This window comes from Oculina patagonica, chromosome 4 (genome assembly GCF_052425735.1).
Source record: "Oculina patagonica isolate OP01 chromosome 4, crgOcupat, whole genome shotgun sequence".
In the NCBI taxonomy this organism is placed as follows: domain Eukaryota; kingdom Metazoa; phylum Cnidaria; class Anthozoa; order Scleractinia; family Oculinidae; genus Oculina; species Oculina patagonica.
In genome coordinates, this window is record NC_135761.1 from 12,580,241 (window position 1) to 12,601,540 (window position 21,300).

Below are 21,300 nucleotides of genomic sequence, written 5' to 3' on the forward strand. Positions count from 1 at the left end.
TTTTGATCTCAGTTAATTTTTTGTTTAACTAGTTAGTTTTTTTTTTCTAACTAGTTTTTTTTTATTCTAGGTTAATAAGTAGAAAAAATAGAACACCTCCCCTCCCTTGATATCTCATACTCCCCCCCAATCCTTACTAACCCTCCCCTACTATCTGCTTTTATCCCCCTCCCCTAAAAAAAAAAAAAAAATTAACTGAGATCAAAAATTAACTACAACATATACATTGATTACTGATATATGCGAGTCACTTAAACTTCGCGTCATGTTATGTTCGCGACACTTATTGTTCGTGTCACTTTATTTTCGTGATTTTTTAGAATCGCGAAATTCGCGAAATTTAAGTGTCGCGAAAATTTCATGTAATAAGGTAGCTGTTTTCTGTTTAAAGGGCACAGGCATGAAAAAGATAAACAGTGACCTTGAATATCATGGCTTCAAACCCTCCCACCCTTGTCCACTTCTGCCCTTTGGGATTACCTGCTGTATTGCTCCAATCACTATTCCAACTAAAAAGATCTGCAACAAAAACAAATAACATTGGTTAAAACTAATACCAGACCTGCTAATTTCCCTAATTCTGCCAAAAATTCTGCAGTCCCTAATTGATGTCATGCCATTCTCATGTCAATTATGTAATTAACAATTATGTAATTATTATTCATTTTGTGTTCTCAGCAAAGCTTAACTGCTTTAAATGCTCACTTTTTTTAAAACAATTCTGTACATTTCCAGCTTATGGTCTCTTTTGGCAATGATGGAGGTGCAGACAGTAATTATTTTTGTATCTAATACATTATGTTACATGTATGTCGAGGTAAAAAAGCAAATGATCATGTTGTTTTTGTTACAGTACTGGGAAAATGATTTAAAATCCTGCTAACAAGAGCAGATAAAGTAACTGAGTGGAGCCTCTGATAAAGTACACCTCCTGTAAGCAGACACTTGAATGTACAATGTAGTCATTGTTCCAGTCATATAAAAAACATTTTATAACCTCCCATAAGCAGACAGCTAGGTTCCCATAAAAAAAAATGGCACCACTACACCTTTTTCTTATTTTTCTGGAAAACAGCAGCCTGACTGCAAGTTACATACAGTATACATGTATGCACATGTAACAGTAGTTATGATCAAGACTTAACAAATTCTGCTATTCTTCTCATCAGGAAGGAGATCAGAAGGATTGCTGAATTTTTAAGTACAGTGTAATGTCAAATGTTCTTAACTGCATATATATAGACTAGATCTTTACAAGTGTATTAAAACCATAATGTCAAGGATTGAACAAGAACAGTTACATGTAATTTAATTGTTTTAAATCTGTTTTCATTGTAAAGATTTGATTTTTACATCTTATGGGGGATAATTACTATTATCTTTTGTTTTAATGCAATGATTGTAGATACATGAGGATCTTGACATAGTGTGTTGCAACCCTGACTCAAATTATTATAATATAATAACACGGGGGGTATATAACTTGGGATCATACAATGAATATGTCGCTTTACATAGATGTCAATTAAACTGCAGTGAAAAATAAAAATAATTGAAATCTTGCAAAATGCACAAGGAAGGAGTAAATAAAAAGGTCTGCCAATAACTGAGAACTTCTTGTTTGCTCCCACTTTGCACATTTCACTCTTTTAGTTAATGTTTGGGCTATAAGCATCTTTGTTTACATTTTACATTTTTAGTTAAACAAGTGGTGCTGACTAGTAATACTTTACATTTTCTTTTTGTTTCCATTTAAGGTGGCTGAATACAGTTTTTACGTGGCTCAAAGGCGCGCGCTACGATTTTCTGCTTGATGTCATTATTGCTCGCGCGGGCTAAAATGGCGCTAGCAACTCTAAACAGAAACGAAAAAGAGTTCCATCTGTTTTACGGCGCTTCACCACTTTTGTATACAAAAGAATACTTCAAAATACTTTCAGATAGGTCTCGAAACCTAGGACGGAAAATAATACGACAAAAAATGTGGATAAACAACCGACAGAGAAGTTCTAAATTCTGTCTTTCATTATCGCTCGCGACGCATGGCGTCATATTAGCGCGCGCTCACACACGCAATTTGATTCGCTTCGGAGGTCGTAAAAGCCAGATTTTGATCCAGACTTTCTCAAAAACCTACCGTACAACCTATTATGAAACTTTCACAATTAAATTTAAGGAATGAACCACGTCCACATCCAAACTTTTGAAAAAATCTGTAAGACAGATTTTGAGCTATTTTAAAAATCGGCAAAATATCACATTTTCCTATTTTGCGAAAAATCTGTCTTACAGATTTTAATATTATTTTGCATGAATGTTAAATCAAAGCCAATTTCTTATTTCTGAAATTTTGAGGTAGGGTCGTACGGGTAGATTTTGAGAAAAACGCCGTTTCAACTACTAGTGCCAGTCCCCTCATAAGCACTCGGCCGTTCATTTAAGCTGTTTCTTAGCATTTTTATTTTCCAAATATCGCATTAGATGGTTTTAGGATGTAACAAACAGTGATAAGAGAAAGACAAAATTTTTCTGGAGATTGTACAAGAGAGTTAAAGGTTGGACTGATTAGCCCTCTCAAAACTGTATTAAGCCACCTTAAAAGATTAAAATTTCACAAGTGTATTGAAACTCTATTCAAATGCATGGAAATTGCTATTATCTTGTGTTTTATTGCAACAATACTGATTAGATGTAACTTGAATGTACAATGTAGTCATTGTTCCAGTCATATAAAAAACATTTTATAACCTCCCATAAGCAGACAGCTAGGTTCCCATAAAAAAAAATGGCACCACTACACCTTTTTCTTATTTTTCTGGAAAACAGCAGCCTGACTGCAAGTTACATACAGTATACATGTATGCACATGTAACAGTAGTTATGATCAAGACTTAACAAATTCTGCTATTCTTCTCATCAGGAAGGAGATCAGAAGGATTGCTGAATTTTTAAGTACAGTGTAATGTCAAATGTTCTTAACTGCATATATATAGACTAGATCTTTACAAGTGTATTAAAACCATAATGTCAAGGATTGAACAAGAACAGTTACATGTAATTTAATTGTTTTAAATCTGTTTTCATTGTAAAGATTTGATTTTTACATCTTATGGGGGATAATTACTATTATCTTTTGTTTTAATGCAATGATTGTAGATACATGAGGATCTTGACATAGTGTGTTGCAACCCTGACTCAAATTATTATAATATAATAACACGGGGGGTATATAACTTGGGATCATACAATGAATATGTCGCTTTACATAGATGTCAATTAAACTGCAGTGAAAAATAAAAATAATTGAAATCTTGCAAAATGCACAAGGAAGGAGTAAATAAAAAGGTCTGCCAATAACTGAGAACTTCTTGTTTGCTCCCACTTTGCACATTTCACTCTTTTAGTTAATGTTTGGGCTATAAGCATCTTTGTTTACATTTTACATTTTTAGTTAAACAAGTGGTGCTGACTAGTAATACTTTACATTTTCTTTTTGTTTCCATTTAAGGTGGCTGAATACAGTTTTTACGTGGCTCAAAGGCGCGCGCTACGATTTTCTGCTTGATGTCATTATTGCTCGCGCGGGCTAAAATGGCGCTAGCAACTCTAAACAGAAACGAAAAAGAGTTCCATCTGTTTTACGGCGCTTCACCACTTTTGTATACAAAAGAATACTTCAAAATACTTTCAGATAGGTCTCGAAACCTAGGACGGAAAATAATACGACAAAAAATGTGGATAAACAACCGACAGAGAAGTTCTAAATTCTGTCTTTCATTATCGCTCGCGACGCATGGCGTCATATTAGCGCGCGCTCACACACGCAATTTGATTCGCTTCGGAGGTCGTAAAAGCCAGATTTTGATCCAGACTTTCTCAAAAACCTACCGTACAACCTATTATGAAACTTTCACAATTAAATTTAAGGAATGAACCACGTCCACATCCAAACTTTTGAAAAAATCTGTAAGACAGATTTTGAGCTATTTTAAAAATCGGCAAAATATCACATTTTCCTATTTTGCGAAAAATCTGTCTTACAGATTTTAATATTATTTTGCATGAATGTTAAATCAAAGCCAATTTCTTATTTCTGAAATTTTGAGGTAGGGTCGTACGGGTAGATTTTGAGAAAAACGCCGTTTCAACTACTAGTGCCAGTCCCCTCATAAGCACTCGGCCGTTCATTTAAGCTGTTTCTTAGCATTTTTATTTTCCAAATATCGCATTAGATGGTTTTAGGATGTAACAAACAGTGATAAGAGAAAGACAAAATTTTTCTGGAGATTGTACAAGAGAGTTAAAGGTTGGACTGATTAGCCCTCTCAAAACTGTATTAAGCCACCTTAAAAGATTAAAATTTCACAAGTGTATTGAAACTCTATTCAAATGCATGGAAATTGCTATTATCTTGTGTTTTATTGCAACAATACTGATTAGATAGACCTGTACATAGTGTATTGAGACCGTTATAAAATAATGAATAGCCAATGGGGGGGGGGGGGAGGGTATAGTAGGTGTAAATAAATTGGGATAATATACTGTATAATTATGCTGACTTGTTTCTGACTGCGGTGAAAAATACTGCACTGAAAAAGAAAATCTCTTTTGTATGGGTAAAGCAGTAGTGAAAATGAAACTCAATGTTTTTTTATACATTTGTCCATGGTTCATCTGATTCAGCACATTTGACTTTGCTTATGTTTATCTTCCATTTTTTGAGTTAAACCAGTGGTTCTTATAATTATTTCCATTTTCTTGGAGCTATATATTCCTGGTACATTTCTTTGTCAGTTCTAATGAAATAATACGCCCTATTTTTTGGATTCATACTGAATCATGCTTGTTAAAAGTGGGTAGAGTTTAACTCCTTTTGGAAAGTCCAATTTCCTAGGCATAAATTATGACAAAGACATTATATGAATAAAAAAGAAACATAATAAACCTTTACTAAATATACTGAAGAAATTAACAAATGCGATTAACAAAAAGTTTAAGGCTTAATAAACTAAATGATACTATTATGTTCAACTAAAAATAATGAAGGCAATAAAACAATAGTTTAGTGGGCTCTCAAAGAAATTATTTCCAGCATAGCCTGATAGGGAAAAATGGGAAGCACAAGCAAAAGTACTGACAGTAGCGCAATGGAAAAGAAATTTGTTACATATACATATACATGTATGCAATAGTATTAATGATAAATACTTACAAATTCAATGATCCTTCTGATGAGGAAACGCTTTCTTATTCTTGCGTTACGTGGAAAGTTAAGCTCATAACACAGTGTGGGCGCAAAAACGAAATAATACAAATCTGAAACGTAACCAATAGATACAAACTGTCAATCAATAAGAGAAAAAGAAAAGTTGGCATTTAAAAATATTGGTAAAATATTTCCAACACAGTTGTTAGTATATAGGTAATCACATGATTTCGAGTGCAATTTGGGATAAATAAGCACGAGTAAATTTTTCAAAGGCTAACAAAATAATTGCAAGAGCCCGTAGCGCGAGTGCAATTTGTAGTCTTTGAAAAATTTACGAGTGCTTATTTATTCCAAATTGCACGAGAAAAATCATGTGATTACTTATTAATAATATTCATGAAAAAAATTGTGAGAAAATAACATGCGCAAATCTCATACAAAAACAATTTATTCAAACTTAATTGGCAAATATCATCACGCATTCATTCAAAACAAGGTCAAAGCCCAAACAACGTACAGGTTCCTCGATGTTTTAAAAGTTTTTTAGTCAAAAAATCTGGCTTAACAGTCAAACAAATTGTCTGAATAAAAGATTCTGGGTTTTACCTCTTTCAGATCGAGATTTTCTTCTGCTCATTCTTCTTGTAGAGCTTTGCTTGAGCACTTTCAACTCGACGGCCAGCCAAGTGAAGCTGTTTCGCTTTTCATTTCAACACTTCCTTGGACGAAACAATCCTCTGTCTCGTACAATAGAAAGCCTATAAGTTCTGTTCTCTAAGTACAGTGTCTTTCAAGCGATGTTAGCATAACTTTGAGGCTATCTGGTCCATTTATCTTCGAAAATGTGTTTGTTGTTTTTGAATTCGGTGTAAATAAATTTGCTCAAGCAAAGCGTGAAGCTTAGTCGGCTTGTAGTTTCGATTTCGTCGGCAATTTCCTTCTTAGGAAACCAGTTATTCCAAAACAAGAATGAAAAATCAGTGCTATGGTATTTACAGCTGTCTTTTGGTCATTTTTTTCACTCGCATCTCTAAGGACCCTCGAAGCAGATCCAAACTTTGTGCCATTCAAATGGCGTGGAAGCGTTTGATTGGCCCCCTGTGGCTACCTTTGTTTATTAACAGGATGCCGCGTTTGTGCTTTTTTTCCACTAAATTTCGTCATTTCTGCACTGAATTATGTCATTTCTGCATCAAATTTCCTAAAAACTGCATTTCTCTAAGCCAATCAGATTCAAGAAATTTTTTGATGTATATTATTAATACTCTAACAGAAGGAGCAACTTACATTAGTTTAAGTTAAGACAGAAAAAGACAGGCATTATTGTCAAGAACCTTTGTTCTTGTAATAAAAAATTAATAAACTAAGGTAAGCAGCGTGTGCAAAGGTCTTACAACTTCATACAAAGGATTAGTAAATTGTCCTTAAAAATAACAATTAATAATAATTTTTTCAAAGGTTTTAAATTTTATTGCTCTCACTGAATTAAATTTTCTTGTGGCACCATCTCAGAGTCTTGGTTACTTTGGCAATAAGGCTTAAAGAAAAACTCAGTTCTGCAGCTTCACTCCTAATAATTATTATTATACTTGTACACTAAAACTGTTAATGACAACTTAAATTGTGCATCAAAAAGTACAAAACTAGCAATCTTCATGTTATACTCATCCTAATTATATCACCTCTTTGTGTGAGATTGTTAGGGTAGACCACCAAGCAGGCAGTTTCATGTTTTCCATTTGCAATGTGTCCTGTTAATTGAAATAAAACATAATTACTTAGTCAATCAGTCTACAGTTCATGCATTATAATAACTATACAATGTGTTTAAACACACCATACAAAGGAATACCCAGTGCAGGTAGTCACGGCCGCGCTTCTTTTTTACAAAATCCGAAGTTAAACATTTTCACTGATGACAAAGATTTGATTGAAGCCACTCTTTTTGGACTGAAAGTCTACTTTTAGTGATTTGTTTGTTACTTTCTTAAACACTGGGCAGAGTGCCAAACATTTGAACTAAACAGTGTTATTATAAATTTTGAAGTAAAATAGTATGAACTATTTGTTCAAAGTCCCTCTGAACAGTCAAAACTTTGACTGAAAGAAAACAGAAAACAGAAAAATAATGCTTTCTTTCTGCAGTTGGTTTCTTTATTTCTTCTTTCCTTTTAATTGGGACATTTATTTTGATTTGGTTTTTCAAAGATACTATATAGTTCATGTTAACTATTAAAACATTTGAGGATATTAAAGTTTTATGTAGATAATATGGGTACATTATCTATCTGTTGTTTTGTACACCTCACAGTCTATCTGAATTGGTCTGTCAGTCTGTCTGTTGGTCTCTCTGTATGCATATGTGCATCCTAGTTAATATAGACTCTTTACTTAGAAAAGTGTTAAACTTAAAAGGTGTTAAGAGGAAATCCGCCAGGACTTCGAGTAGTTTTTGGACAAAATTATGTACCAAAACTATTTACACCTGATTGCAAGCTTTTGTGTTACTGCTTCAAATATCGAAAGAAATCTTTTCTAACAACACCACACATCGAAAACACATTTTGAAGTTCCGCTGAATTCCACTGAATCGCTTAAAAGATGTAAGCTTTTGCCCATAGCTTGTGAACTTTAAATATCATTTTCTCAGACTCTGATAAGAAATTGTTGTACCAGAATTATTTCCAGCTTATTGCAAACTTTTTTGTTACTGCTTCAAATATCTTATCAAAAGAAATCTTTTCTAACAACACCACACATCAAAAACACATTTTGAAGTTTCGCTGAATTCCACTGAATCGCTTAAGACGAATTTACAAAATGGCTACACGTGAGATTTTGCCTATACCTTGTGAACTTTGAAATTCATTTTCTCAGACTCTGATAAGAAATTGTTGTTGGTGTTATCACGGATAATTACTTACATCTTTACCTTTTATTAAGGGTAGGAAATAAGGCAATAGGATTTAAATTATTATGGAAATTGATTTTTGTCCAACTTAAATAAATATTACTCAACTTCCTAGTGGATTCCGTCTTAAGCACAACAGTCAATATTCAAAACAAACAAGTCTGAAAGCCTTTGAATATAACTGGATGGGTAGACTGGCAATTTACTTACCATCTTTCTCAGGCTGTTTCATTAGTCCTGACCTGTGCCAAAGATTGACGCTGATGTAACTGACCATTTTCAGCCATACAGTAGTATACCACATGACGGCAATCAGTGCTGCCCCTGTAATACAGTAACAGTTGGAAAAATTAAAAAATAACAATTATATTAATCATTATAATAAAAAATTATTTCATAATAATAATTTATTTTGGTTCAGTTGTTTAATTAATAGTTAATATCTTTTCATTTAAATCAACATCAAAAACAAAACAGGGAGGTACTGTAGGAGAAGAGAAGGCAGCCTGAAAAGCGGTATTCTCAATGCAGTGTGCCAAGAAAATCATACCGATAAGCAAGTAACATATTTGGACTTAATTTACTTGGGAGTTCAGGCACTGCAGAGCCGGGGGGGCTGGGGGGGGGGCTTTAGCCCCTCCTAGAATTTCCGAAAAAAATAAAGACTTACTAAGAGAAAAGTCTTTTAAGCCCCCCCCTCCCCCCACTTCAAGTCACTAGTCAGCCCCCCCCCCACTTGGAAAATTGCTCCGCCATCCCTGGAGTTGAAGTAAGAACCACTGAGAAATAAAGACCTTTGGGGTATCACACGGCGGTTTCAACTGCCCGAGACAAGAGCGGTTGTTGAAGAGAGTTTTAGCTAGATAAGTTTAGATTACAGAACTTTACAAATAATTTGCAAGACAATTAAATCATGTACAAAGTCATATGTACATGTATGAAGAACTTTTGTACTCACATGGTGGAGGTTGAAAAACTAATACCACAGTGCATGCCACTATTAGCATGGTTAGTAGAAAGAAAATATGGACACAACGTCCAAAACGCTCAGATATTTTGCCCTAAAAAAAGGAATGAAAAAAAGAAGTACATGTACATCATGCTCAATACATGTATACCCCTAAAAAAACAGTAACTATATTACTTAAACAATTTGAAAACACTCAGCAGGACTACAAATAAGAGTCAGTCATCTGGCAATTGCTGACCAAAACTTGCCTATGTGTGCCAAACTCCCAAACTTGTAGTTCAATGGACATCATGTCCGGCAAAGTTTTAAATAAAAAATGACTATCAATATTAAACCATTCTGCAGGTCATTTACATTTAAATCTACCTTGAGCAAGATCATAATTTGACTGATTTGATCCATTTTCTTCCTGTTAGCTATACTAATCATGGGTGATGCCACAATCAGCATGGATAACAGGGAGAAAATATGAACCATTCTTTTAAAGTGCTCAGATATTTTGCCCTTAAAAGAAATGGAAAAAGTGTACCGTAACATGAAAACGATACTCAATACATGTACCGATACATGCATATTTTTACCCTAAAAACCCGAGTACGCAACCATATATTGCTTAAACAATATGAAGACACTAAGCAGGACTGTAATTTACAGTCAGCCATAGAACAATTGCTGACCAAAACTTGCCCATGTCTGACAAAATCCCAAACTTAGTTGGACATAATTATGTCCAGCCATAAATCAGAAATGACTCTCAATAACCATTCTGCAGGTGAATTTACATTCATATCTACCTCGAGCAAAATCATAATTTGATTGATTTGATAAATTTTCATCCTACTATGCATGCTTATTATGGGTGATGCCACAATCAGCATAGATAACAGCTGGGAGAAAATATGAACTATTCTTTTAAAGACAGGACATTTAATAAAATCGCAACAAACGACAACCCTTATGGAAACCCTTAAATTCTGACAAGGACAAGCAATTTTCCTTCAACTTAATTACCGACAGCGACATGAAGAGCGATAAAACAGCGACATGGAACATTTTTAAATTAAGACAAGTGACACGACACCCCCCCCCCCCCCTGACAGGGCCTCTTGAATGTACTTTACATTATGTTGCAAAAATTGTGAATTAAAAATAAAGGTTTTTCCTGGCAAAAAAGATGTCTTTGTGAGGCTTGTGTCCTTTCAGAAAAAATATAATTTGCGACCTTGATCAGTTTATCATGTTTTCTGGACACCGGTACCATGTACATGTTATTGTGCTGTGTTTAGATATCCCAGTCTGGTGACACAGATTTTAACATTAAAATCAACATTTAAGTGATGGTAATGGTACTTACTGAGGCCAGCAATTTTTCGGTGAAAAAGCTTACTTGAATAAATACATTTGAAACTGAAAAGCAACAACAAAATTACAAAATGTTACACTTTACAATCATTTTACAACGTTAACTAGAACAGGGTGGAGGATGCATGGTATAATACACAAATTACAAGTGAAGTCAACCATGCAGAATTAGAAAAAGCACCAATGAATATCTGCGCAGTACTGATATGGAACGATTTTAACAACAGAAATTTTATTCCAATATATACTCAATTGTACAGAATATTAGCTACTCTTTTTTCATGTCTCAAAACTTTGACATCAGCCTTAGTTTTCTTTTAAAACTGACTTAATTAATCTTGAATATCAAAATGTTTTGAGAAACATTTTAAGAATAAAAATTAGCGATGAGAAAATTGAACAGTGTTTTGATGATCGTCAGTCATTAAAACATAGTTCAATTTTCTTATCACTGATTTTTACTATATTAATCAACAGTAAAAAGAATTTCACTTAATCATTAACTTAGGTAAACTGTATACTTGATAACTAAATGACTATCTGTTGGTATATCAAAAAAAGAGACCGCTCGCTTAAACACCATTATCACTGCAAATAATTTATAAGAGTTATCATAAACCATGCACTTACAGATCACAAGTGACGCTGATGGCCAGCGGTAAGGATCTTCCAGAAATATTGTCGTTACTTGTACCGGATCGATAAGAAGGCCATATCTACATGGAACATAACAAAGACAATTGGGTTTAGTATGCCAGCAGCATTCTTGGGCCAGCCATACATAGCTACAATATTTATTTATATGGCAAGTATTTAGAGTACATAACTGTATGGATTAAAAAACACATTCAAACTACAAAATTTAAACTTACTTCAGCACATTGTCTAGTGCCACTCTGAAGTTTGACAAAATCTGCAATATAAATAAACATATTTTTACTACTGACAGTAGGTTCCACTGACAAATGAAAGTCTTAAGCTCTTTCAGTTTTTTTTTTTAATTCAATAATTTTATAATCCCTTGAATAATTTTCAGGAAAATTTAAAAAAATTAATGCAAATAAGAGTAGCTGTTAGCTGACAACTTCTCTGTCGAGCGATTGTTCACTGATAGTTGCGCGCGCAGCATGTTACACAAAGGTTGTGTTTCATAGCATGACATCCCAGTAACGATATCAGGGCCGTACCTAGGATTTTTGGTCCCCAGGGGCAAACTCCCACATTTAATTATTTTATGGTGGCATCTCTGGATCAGTCAACTGTTGGTTGATGATCCATTGCAAAAAGCAATGCCGAGTTCATTGTTTAAATCTATAGCTAATGTTATGTGATAAGACTGACTGTAAAAGAGTAACTGAAGTAAAAAATGAACATCATAAATAAATATATTTTTTTAAACGCTACTGCCTGGAGACCACTTTTAGCATGACCATTTAGAACATTCATCATTCTGCATAATTTCGAAACAGTAAACAAATCGTAATTTGCCCTACAACAAAAAAGATCCACTCAAGAACACAGGATGTTCATTAGGCATCGGAGAATTCTCCCGCTACTACATAATATTCTCTGGCTACATTTTAAAGGCCTGTACCTATTTTTTTATTAAGATGCAGAACCTTAAAAAAACATTTTCCGGTTACTTTACACTATTCTCCTGCTACAGTTACAATTCTTAATGAAAACCATGAGAACACCTTGATCTGACCAATCATAGTGCATGATGTATCTTGGCTATTTATAAATTACAGAAAATGTATCTTTAAAAAAACGGGATAGATCTCACAAGTATATTGTACATGGACTGTGAAAAACAGCTATAAAAATAAAAACCGAGTTGCCAAAAGGAAACCATAGCTACCCATATAAGACCATATAAAACACTGATCATGTTGAATTAGGTCAGGTACGTGATAAAGTACACGAAATTTTTCAAACATCGTTCTCCAAAACAACCTTCAAAGCGTTATTCTACCTGAAAAAACAGATACGTATTTCTGGTTGCTGTAGCAAAATTAATATCGAAAATAGGAGGAAGCATCGATATTCTAATTTCGGCGGGAATACTGCTATCTATTTCAAAATCGGTTTCTCTTACCAGCAGAATAAGACATAAGTTCACTAGCCCTCTGTAATTGTCAAAACCACTCGTTGATGTAAAAAGCGATTCTTGAAATGAGTGAACCCTGGAATTTGAGAGAAGAAACGCTTTCAATGTGTTCGTACGCGTGACAGTGTGCTTTATTTCCAAGGAACGAAGATCCATCTGAATATGCGAACACGCAAACTTACGGTGCTCCATAATCGACTGTCTTTGTTTTAGATTTCGTTTCTGCAGTCTTATCCAGTCGTTTGGACGATGATCGCCGTCTTAACGTGGCAGAACTCATGATTCTAAAGAAAAGTTTACTTTCGGATCCTTAGAATATTCTTTTCAAAACAGATCACCTTTGGACCATTGGTCAGTGATGTCAACAACTCGGCACGTGACAGCGAAATTATTTGAAACACTCCGAGGGTCGGGAGGGTTTGAATTTAGTTAGTCGAAAGTTAAAAGATAATAAATTGCTGGTTTTTGGCAGGACATTTCGAGTGTTTTATTTTTCCACCTATTTATCAGATACAATACCGACATAAAAATCTTCTTAAAACTGCACATGGCATAAGCGAATTACAATTTATTGTGCCACGACTACCCCCTCCCCGCGCGGTCATTTATGTCGTATGTGCGAAACCGCTGGTTAAACAAACTGCGGCTCCACTGCTGCTGTAACGTAAGTGCACGACTTTTAATCCGACTTTTAATTATTTTCTTTCTTATTTATTGATTTGTTTATTTATATTACGTTTTCTATTACAATTATGGCAACTACGTGTGCTCTGTTCTTACTCATTCAAAAACTATTATGAATGATAAATATGTAAGCTAAAAACTTTCAATTGTATCACGATCCGAGGGGCGGGGACCAGCCCGCCCCACGATTAAAGTTCATACCTGTACAAAAAAGCTTTCGGCTTTAGCTAGTTGTTCAGAGGTTATTTGTTTGTGCTCTTTCTGCAAGGTTATAGTATGCTGCTTTTAAGTAGTATAAGCTTACAATAAAAATTACTCTATTAAAAGAGAGGGCCGAACTCAAGAAACAACATGGCCAGAACAAAATTGCTGAAGTTGGGCATTGTAAAAACAAGGATGGTCGACTAATTCCGACTATAGTTAGTTCAAAAATTAGCATAAAAAAATACTTCTAGGCAGCACCGATAGTTTTTCGAAACAAAATTAAATGTATAGCTAGCTAGTTGAGCTGTAAGTTTTGATCCTGAACTACAGAAAATTTTGGCAAAAGAAAATGTGCCAGGCATTCGTTGCAACGCTGCTTTTTTTAGTTTGTTTCGTCTGCTGTTTTGTGCTTATAAAATGAGCTTTTTATTGGGCGAGACTACTAATCGTCTTACCTTAATGCTTTTCCTTGTTCCTTTTAACGTGAATTTATCGATGAACCCTCAATTTTTATCAGTTTTAGACTGTTTAGGTGTTTTTACTTGACTTTTTGACTGATATCCGCGAGTGTAAAACCACACGAAGTGTAAAACAGACTTGAAACGACTTGACACAGCGGCCGCGTTTTTGGCGCGAAAATCTGAGAAGCCAATCAGATGCAAGCATTTGCGACATAGCGGTATTATTGTCACGCAAACAAGTTCGCAGCAAGTTTTGTAGAAAGCACAAAATGTCCACCAGCAAATTAAAATGTACCCACAGGGATGCCCTGTATCAATTCCGCTGGGACTTTTTTATTTCTTTTATCTTTTTAACTGACTTTCTCCTGCAAGGCTGCAACTTACCAAAAGCACCAAGGCCAGATTAATCAAACCTTTAAACTTCTCGAAACCACTCTCGCAAGTGATCAATGATTCGGAAAGGCTGTGCACCCTGGAATTCGAGAAAAGAATAACTGTATGGGAAACGCAAGTCTGCTACGAACTGACTCAAAACGAACAGAAAAAAAGATTGTTTCTGGACAAAAACGCAAACTTACTTTGAGTCGGACGTTTTTCCCACCCGTTTGGGCGGGGGTGTCGGTACCAATGGCGGAAATGTCACCATTTATCTGATTGCATTCCGTCTGCACAATAAACACGATTCATCGCATTTGATTAGGTGATTGCCTCCGATTGTGACGTCGTTAATAAGCTCGCGCGCCTAGGTGAGAAACAATGAAACTTTACAGGGGAGGGGATGAATTTTTTCGCAATAAAAAACGCTGAAAGTTGGCTGTAGCATGATTGAGAAACTCGGTCGTTTTTTACTTTTTTCACTTGCGTTATCCTCTCACGGTTTAAATAATCTGTATTTCATCATGATCAGTCGTGGACCGAAATCCTTTCAACGCTCGACGGCAACAAACTGATACCATGCGCCTGCAGGCCTAGATTCAGTCTCAGGCCCCCAGAGACCAATCATAAAGAATATTGAAGCAATCAAAAACTATATCAAGTTTGAACAAGCAGAGTTGTTTTGATCTGTCTCTTTTGTTAATGCCTCAAATAGAAATAGCTTTGATCCAAAAAAAGACAATTTCCATCTCTTTGAACAAGCACCAGTGTTATAAAATCATCGAACTGAATGATTTCTTTGATTGGCCCATTTTAAAACTTGATTGCTCTCACTGATTCATATGGGATTTAACAGTGAGAGGAAAAAAATAGCAAATGCGCAATTTAACTTACTGAGGTCTGCTGAGGGCAGGCGTTTACTGAACTAAAATATCGATAACAAAAAGAGCATGTAGACTTTTATAAATAAACGAATAGTTTTAATTGGAAATCACAATAAATTTGAATAAAAAAGAGAATTATCCAGCAGCCAGGCAAATTATCAAAAATATGCCCTGTGTGAGGATCGAACTCACGACCTTCAGATTTCTGATTCAGATTATGAGACTGACGCGCTGCCTACTGCGCTAACGAGGCATCTATCGGTAAGTAATAAAACTTAGCCATCAAGAGAGAAGAAAATGGCGCAATTGGCTTTGACAGATTTATGAATTTCTTATCACATCCCCAGTCTCCCAAAATCATTTAGCGGAATGCAAAGTGACCCTTGTGAACACACGTGCCCTTGCATTGCGACGTCGTTGTTCTTTTTTTCTTTTTTACGCCGGTTTTCGCGTGAAATTTGGCTTAGAAATTCATTCCTATATCTGATATACACTCTTTTTCATAAGAATTAACCTCTTTTGTATTAGAACGTCGAAGCTGTAAAAAGGCCATATTTTAAGATCATCGTAAGAACGTGCCCAAGGCTTAAATTTGGTTAAGAACGAATTTTATTTTTTCCTGTTTTTGCGAGAGACAAATATATATCAGGGGGGGGGGGGGAGACTTCCTTTGTTACACGACTCGAAAAGTAATTATAGCGGTGCCGGGCAACCTAGACTGTGCAGTAGCTATCGAATGGCTGCTGAGGGCGTAGTGAATAGCTTGACAAAGTTCATTTTTTAGTTCACATGATTTGGTCTCGACCGTGCACAAAGGACAATAGCTATTTGCATTTTGATTGCTCTTTGATTGCTCTTCCGGACATCAACAAAACAACAAACCGTGATAACGGTGACCAGTCTGGCAAAAGTGAGGCTTGTGAATTATACTAATTCAATAACTCCCATGGTTCTGAAATGATTTCCCAATTTTTGGTTGTAAAATTTCAACCGTGACAAATTTGTCGCTTGTTATTCCACGCCGAGACATGACGTGAGACATCAGGTGAGAAATCTAGCTGAAAATGCCACTATTCGACTATTCGCATTTCACACGCACGTAGTCATTGATATTTAAATCGACGTCTTTCTTAGCAACAGCTTGATTGACATAGACTCGCACCGTTTCCAGGCACTGCTATGTATTTAAAGAAAAGTGCAAATTACTTCCCCCCCCCCCCTGATATATATGTACTAAATGAATAAATCGTTAGTCATATCCTGACTTGTAACCAATATTGTCGTCACTTATTGGTGACGTGAACATGTAGATATCTGCAAGGAATAAATTTAGTGCAATGCCACTTTTCTATAAAAATTTTTTTTTTTAATTTCAGGCTCAAATCTTTGAAAAAATGAAGAACGTCAGCCTCGGCCAAAAAAATAGATCAGGACGTTCTTTTATAAAAAAAAAGAGTGTATCAGACACCAACACCGTACACTGTAACAGTGGACCAGAAGGGCCCGCCAGTGTGACTGACTGTAAGTTTCAGTACGATCAGAAGTCACAAACCAGTATGGACTTTTGGTGTTATGAAATGTGCGTTAATATTATTATACGTGCTTTCATCGCCACACATATTTAAAAATTGGCAAGCAGTGAGCACTGAGTTATACATGCAGCATGGACTTTTGGTGTTATGAAATGTGCGCTAACATTATTATACGCTCTCTATCACCAAACAGTTCAAACATTGGCAAGAACTAACTATTGTGTATGAGCCGCCCGGTTAGCTCAGTCGGTAGAGCATCAGACTTTTAATCTGAGGGCCATGGGTTCAAATCCCATATCGGGCGACTACTATTTTTTTCTACGACCTAGAAACCATTACAACGTAAAGTGTGCTAAGGGACGGACCATTATTTTCTTGTAGGGGGGGGGGGGGGATGAAAAATTTTCCTCTGCAAACTTTTTTTTTTAGTTTATGCACCTCTGCAAACAATTTATTTCGAAATTCTAACTATTTTTTGTTATACATATCGTGTTTGCAAACAATTTTTTTGTCTTTCTAGGCCGTGCAAACAATTGTTTCCAATATTTTTCATCCCCCCCCCCTCCAAAAAAAATAATGGTCCGTCCCTAAGGTGTACAAGTTTGGTCTCTGGTACTAAGGGTGTTAACCTCTAAGTCCTAACTACCGCTTAGGCGTGTCCCTGTCCAAGTTTTAGTTTTACTCGTGTTGCGTTCTCATATCAGTTTTGTTTTTTAACACGTGTTATCTATCTCCCCTGAAACTTAGAGACCGTGTGATTAGAAATTGAAAGTCGCTGACTTTCATCCGTTTTCTTCGTGATTTTTGTCAGTGTATATGACTCCGGCTTGGTGTGATCAGTTTGTTCTAACGCTCTTTTCATAGCAATTTTGGAGAATATTTTGCATCTTGTGGTTGTATTTTGAGCAGTCGTCCAATGACAACCCTTGACATTTTATGTAGCCAAACCGGTGCTAAACGTGAAACAAAAAAACTGAGAATAAGGCTAGGCTACACTCTTTTTTTTAATAAGAATACAGTTTTTCCGACCCAGGCTGAATATTCTTATTTTTCTGCCGATTTTAGGCTGAAAATATTCTTAGGAACATTCTTAGAAAATACCGTTTGACATCTCCGTTTTAGCAAGTATTGGGTAATCAATTACAAGTGTTTGGTGTCCAGATCTGTATCGTGTTACATTGTGCACGTGTTCCATCGCTTTTCGTTGCAGCCACCAAGATCAAGATGTCGCGTCAGATAACACTTGGCCGTTTGGCTTTAAACAAAGCATTCCTCGCAAAGATACAATGACACAATGAAAGAAATGAAAACACCTGATTTTGTGTAAACTAAAAATATATTTAATTGTATTGTATATACAAATTTTCAACTCAAAATTATATTCTTTTCAAAATCGCAGCCTCGGGTTTATTCTTAAGATATTCTTAAAAAATCGCAAATTTCAGCCTCGATATTCTTATAAACTAGATTCTTATAAAAAAAAGGGTGTACTGAACTTGAGGGAAGGGGTTCAGCAAAAAGTTATAACGTGTAGGGTCAGTCTCGAGTTTAACTTTGAATCCTTTAAATTAAAAAAACGCTTTATCGGCCAAATTCGTAGAGTCGGTATTTACAAGTCCTTGTGAGATCCGAGATAAGTCGCATCCTATCTATTTATAACTTCTCTATTTCGATGATATCCGCGTCCGACACCCCACGGTCGAGAATAACGACATGAATGACCCTTACGCCCTTCTGCATACGCTTCTTTACCTATGATATCATCCTCCAGAAGGGGAAGTTCCTTTTTTGCCCGAGGGGATGGGCCGGAGTAATTGGAAAAGCATCCTCGGAGACCCAGGGGCAGTTAGTGGGGCGAGGGAAACGCGAAAATGCGGGTAGAAAATAGCGCGAAACTGCGAGGGAATATAAAGCTAAAGATTTTAGGAAGTCAAAAACTATTTCCAAACAAACTTTCAAGACCTTACATTTTGTAAAATTTTTCGTCGATCGACCGATTAGCTACGCGCGCGTGTAATGCGTGCAGCACAAATTGTAGCACTCAAATGACGGTCACATTTCCCGAAGACAAAATTTTCCCGACACTTCACATCCAAGTTGAGGAGGCACTAGCCGAAACTTTTCCTTTCCGAGCTTGTAACTTTTTCAAGATTCAACCAAACGCTGCAAATCTTTGCCAAATTATCTAACTGGGAATAATTTGGTAAAATAGGTTGTTGTGTCGATAACTTGACGTTACCATGGCAACGACATTTTGACAGACATGTAACTTCCCCAAATTTGTACTTTTTTGTGTTCTTATTAATGAAAATTAACTTTAATGCAATTATTTTCACATTTTTAGTATTTTTGCACAGTTTATTGATTTTGAGTGCTAAGTTTCTTGCCCCCGGGTGGAGGATAGGGCCGGATCAATTTTGAGTACTTTTCAGTAACTTTGGGCGGTTTTCTGACGTTTTGGAAAAATTTAAAAATCCAAGATGGCGGCTGTTTTGACATCAAGAAGTCATTTTTACGTGATGTGACGTCATCAACCCACGTGACTTATCAACATGGACATACTATATATCATCTAAGTTTCATTGTGATAACTTAAATATTCCTAATACTCGGAGGAATAACATAGCCTTCTTTATAATCTGACATATGCGATTACCATTTACACTTAAAAAGCAAGTCTGGAAATACGAGTGTTTACTACGCCATAACTTTTATAATAATGCGAATTTCATAAAAAACGATACGTCGCATTAAGCATGTGGACGTTCTTTATCTGATGGCGCTTACTTTAATTTTCAAATCTATACACCGTTTGAGTATTTCTGTTCTGTTCAAGTGACTTGTCAACTTGTCTTCAGTGGAACAAACCTGTGCAAAAAGCTTATCCGTATGATATCTTGTTTCCAAAATGTAACAGTTAAAAACCTTTTCTTAGCAACAAATTGGTAGTTAATAGTCACCCCCCCCCCCCTTCCCTTAAAATGTCACCCCTCCCCAGCTTAACATCAAAGGTTGCAACATATCCCTCATCGGAGTCTTTCTTGTTAGCACATTGTCAGCTTCTCATGAACGGCTTTTTTATTCCGCTTATCGCCACCCCTACCCCTCACATACACGCTCTCCCAGTTACACGGTGAGCCCACCCCAAACACTTATTACAATATTGTATAAGCCTACGGCTTATAACCAGCATTTTACATGTGTCAAGTCAGTGATCGCTTAGCGGTGGTTGAAATGATAGAAAATTTCGTCAGCTCTAGATGGGTGTGTTGTAATTGTTTCGAAAAGTTGCCATTTACGAATGATGCAAGTGGTGATCGCAAAGAACGTCCGGTTACACATGTGGTTACATACTGATGAGCCTGTTCTTTCTTTATTAATGTCGACAGGTGTTCTCCCTGTGACTGTCGAAAAACCGTGTGATCGAATGAGATCTACAAGATTTACAATAGGACCGAAAGAGATCCGAGAGATTTACGAGAGGACCGAAACGAATGTATTCGTTATCCATCAGTGAGCTGGCTTATCTTATGCCTTCCTTACCAATAGGGCTTTCCAGAAGTTGCTCGGCAACTTTTTGGCTAAGGAGCCATAATCGATTATGGCTTCTGATTTCGAGCAACTTTTTTCCTTTCGAGCAACTTGTTACATTTTGAGCAATTTCCCGTAGATTGTCCCAGTGTTGTTTGAAGGCCATACGAACGTTTTCGAAGATTAACGAAGTTTGCCCAAACATTTTCGAGAAACATCCGAAGACGTTTGTACTTTCGACTCATTCAGTCATAAGTCAGCAAACATGACGTCTTCCATATCTTCACGATTTCTCTCAGTGAAAGAAATCCTTGTAATTCAACAAATTTTTGCCTTTAAATGTTTTTTGATACTTCTGTTGCAGCGAAATTCACATGAAATTGCTTAGAAAGCTAACCTTTAAAGGGAAATAAGCATATATTTGGAGAAATTTTCTTGATAAAAGCAATACTTATATTTTTGGGGGAAACTGTAGAAATTCTTATGGATTTGTGGAGCAACTTTCAAGCACCTTTTTTTAGAAATTTCGAGCAACTTTTTGAATCGAAAGCCCACTTATGTCCAGGATTAAATGCAATACTGAATACTTCAATGAGTACTTCAAATTACCATATTACTTCATATTTGACAGATTTTGGTGTGTTTTGGTGAACTTTTTTTAATGAGGACACTTTGTGATGCCAGTTATGAGTAGCGTGCATCTCATTTGCGTTCAATCCTGGACATATCTGACTTTTTTTCCACTAAACGCATGTAGTCAGTTACTTCTCTCTCTTCTCTTCTATTCCCGCGAGAGAAAGTGTGTCTACATTGTTTTAAGTAGCCTGGCGGGGAGGATAGAGAGCGCTCCTAGTCTAGACCTTATCAGCTACGACGTCGTTCTGAGATGAACATGAAACGGGTCCCTATTTTTCCATGTTCCAACGTCTTCACAATTGCGGGGAGTTATAAGTAGGTATTTATCATTACTTAACTTACCTGGGGTAAACTTCACGATGATTGTCGCAACCAGTCGACAGTGTTAAAAAAATCCTTGCGGATTCAGTCAACGAAATCAAACTAAACGA

General features: G+C 36.0%; 1 protein-coding gene and 2 non-coding genes across 5 annotated transcripts in view; 1 reads left to right on the plus strand and 2 right to left on the minus strand.

Moving 5' to 3' along the window:
- The window catches only part of LOC144651506 (diacylglycerol O-acyltransferase 1-like), a 31,416-nt gene that overhangs the window by 8,236 nt on the left and 1,880 nt on the right, over window positions 1-21,300 (minus strand). Inside the window, exons 1-10 of one of the 3 annotated variants that reach the window (XM_078511464.1) lie at window positions 14,490-14,633; window positions 14,296-14,383; window positions 11,325-11,365; window positions 11,083-11,168; window positions 10,445-10,497; window positions 9,079-9,181; window positions 8,331-8,444; window positions 6,892-6,960; window positions 5,213-5,316; window positions 481-519 (exon numbers count right to left, since the gene is read on the minus strand). In XM_078511464.1, coding sequence (XP_078367590.1) covers window positions 481-519; window positions 5,213-5,316; window positions 6,892-6,960; window positions 8,331-8,444; window positions 9,079-9,181; window positions 10,445-10,497; window positions 11,083-11,168; window positions 11,325-11,365; window positions 14,296-14,383; window positions 14,490-14,557 — 765 coding nt within the window. In that variant the 5' untranslated portion in view covers window positions 14,558-14,633. Of the gene's footprint in view, window positions 1-480; window positions 520-5,212; window positions 5,317-6,891; window positions 6,961-8,330; window positions 8,445-9,078; window positions 9,182-10,444; window positions 10,498-11,082; window positions 11,169-11,324; window positions 11,366-12,550; window positions 12,639-12,744; window positions 12,905-14,295; window positions 14,384-14,489; window positions 14,634-21,300 lie in introns of those variants that run through there. The other 2 variants (XM_078511463.1, XM_078511462.1) reach the window with 2 other exon arrangements.
- On the minus strand, window positions 15,338-15,423 carry Trnam-cau (transfer RNA methionine (anticodon CAU)). The gene is given in 2 exon segments: window positions 15,338-15,373; window positions 15,387-15,423. It is a non-coding gene; the product is annotated as a tRNA-Met (tRNA).
- Window positions 16,934-17,006, plus strand: Trnak-uuu (transfer RNA lysine (anticodon UUU)). Its single transcript has one exon. It is a non-coding gene; the product is annotated as a tRNA-Lys (tRNA).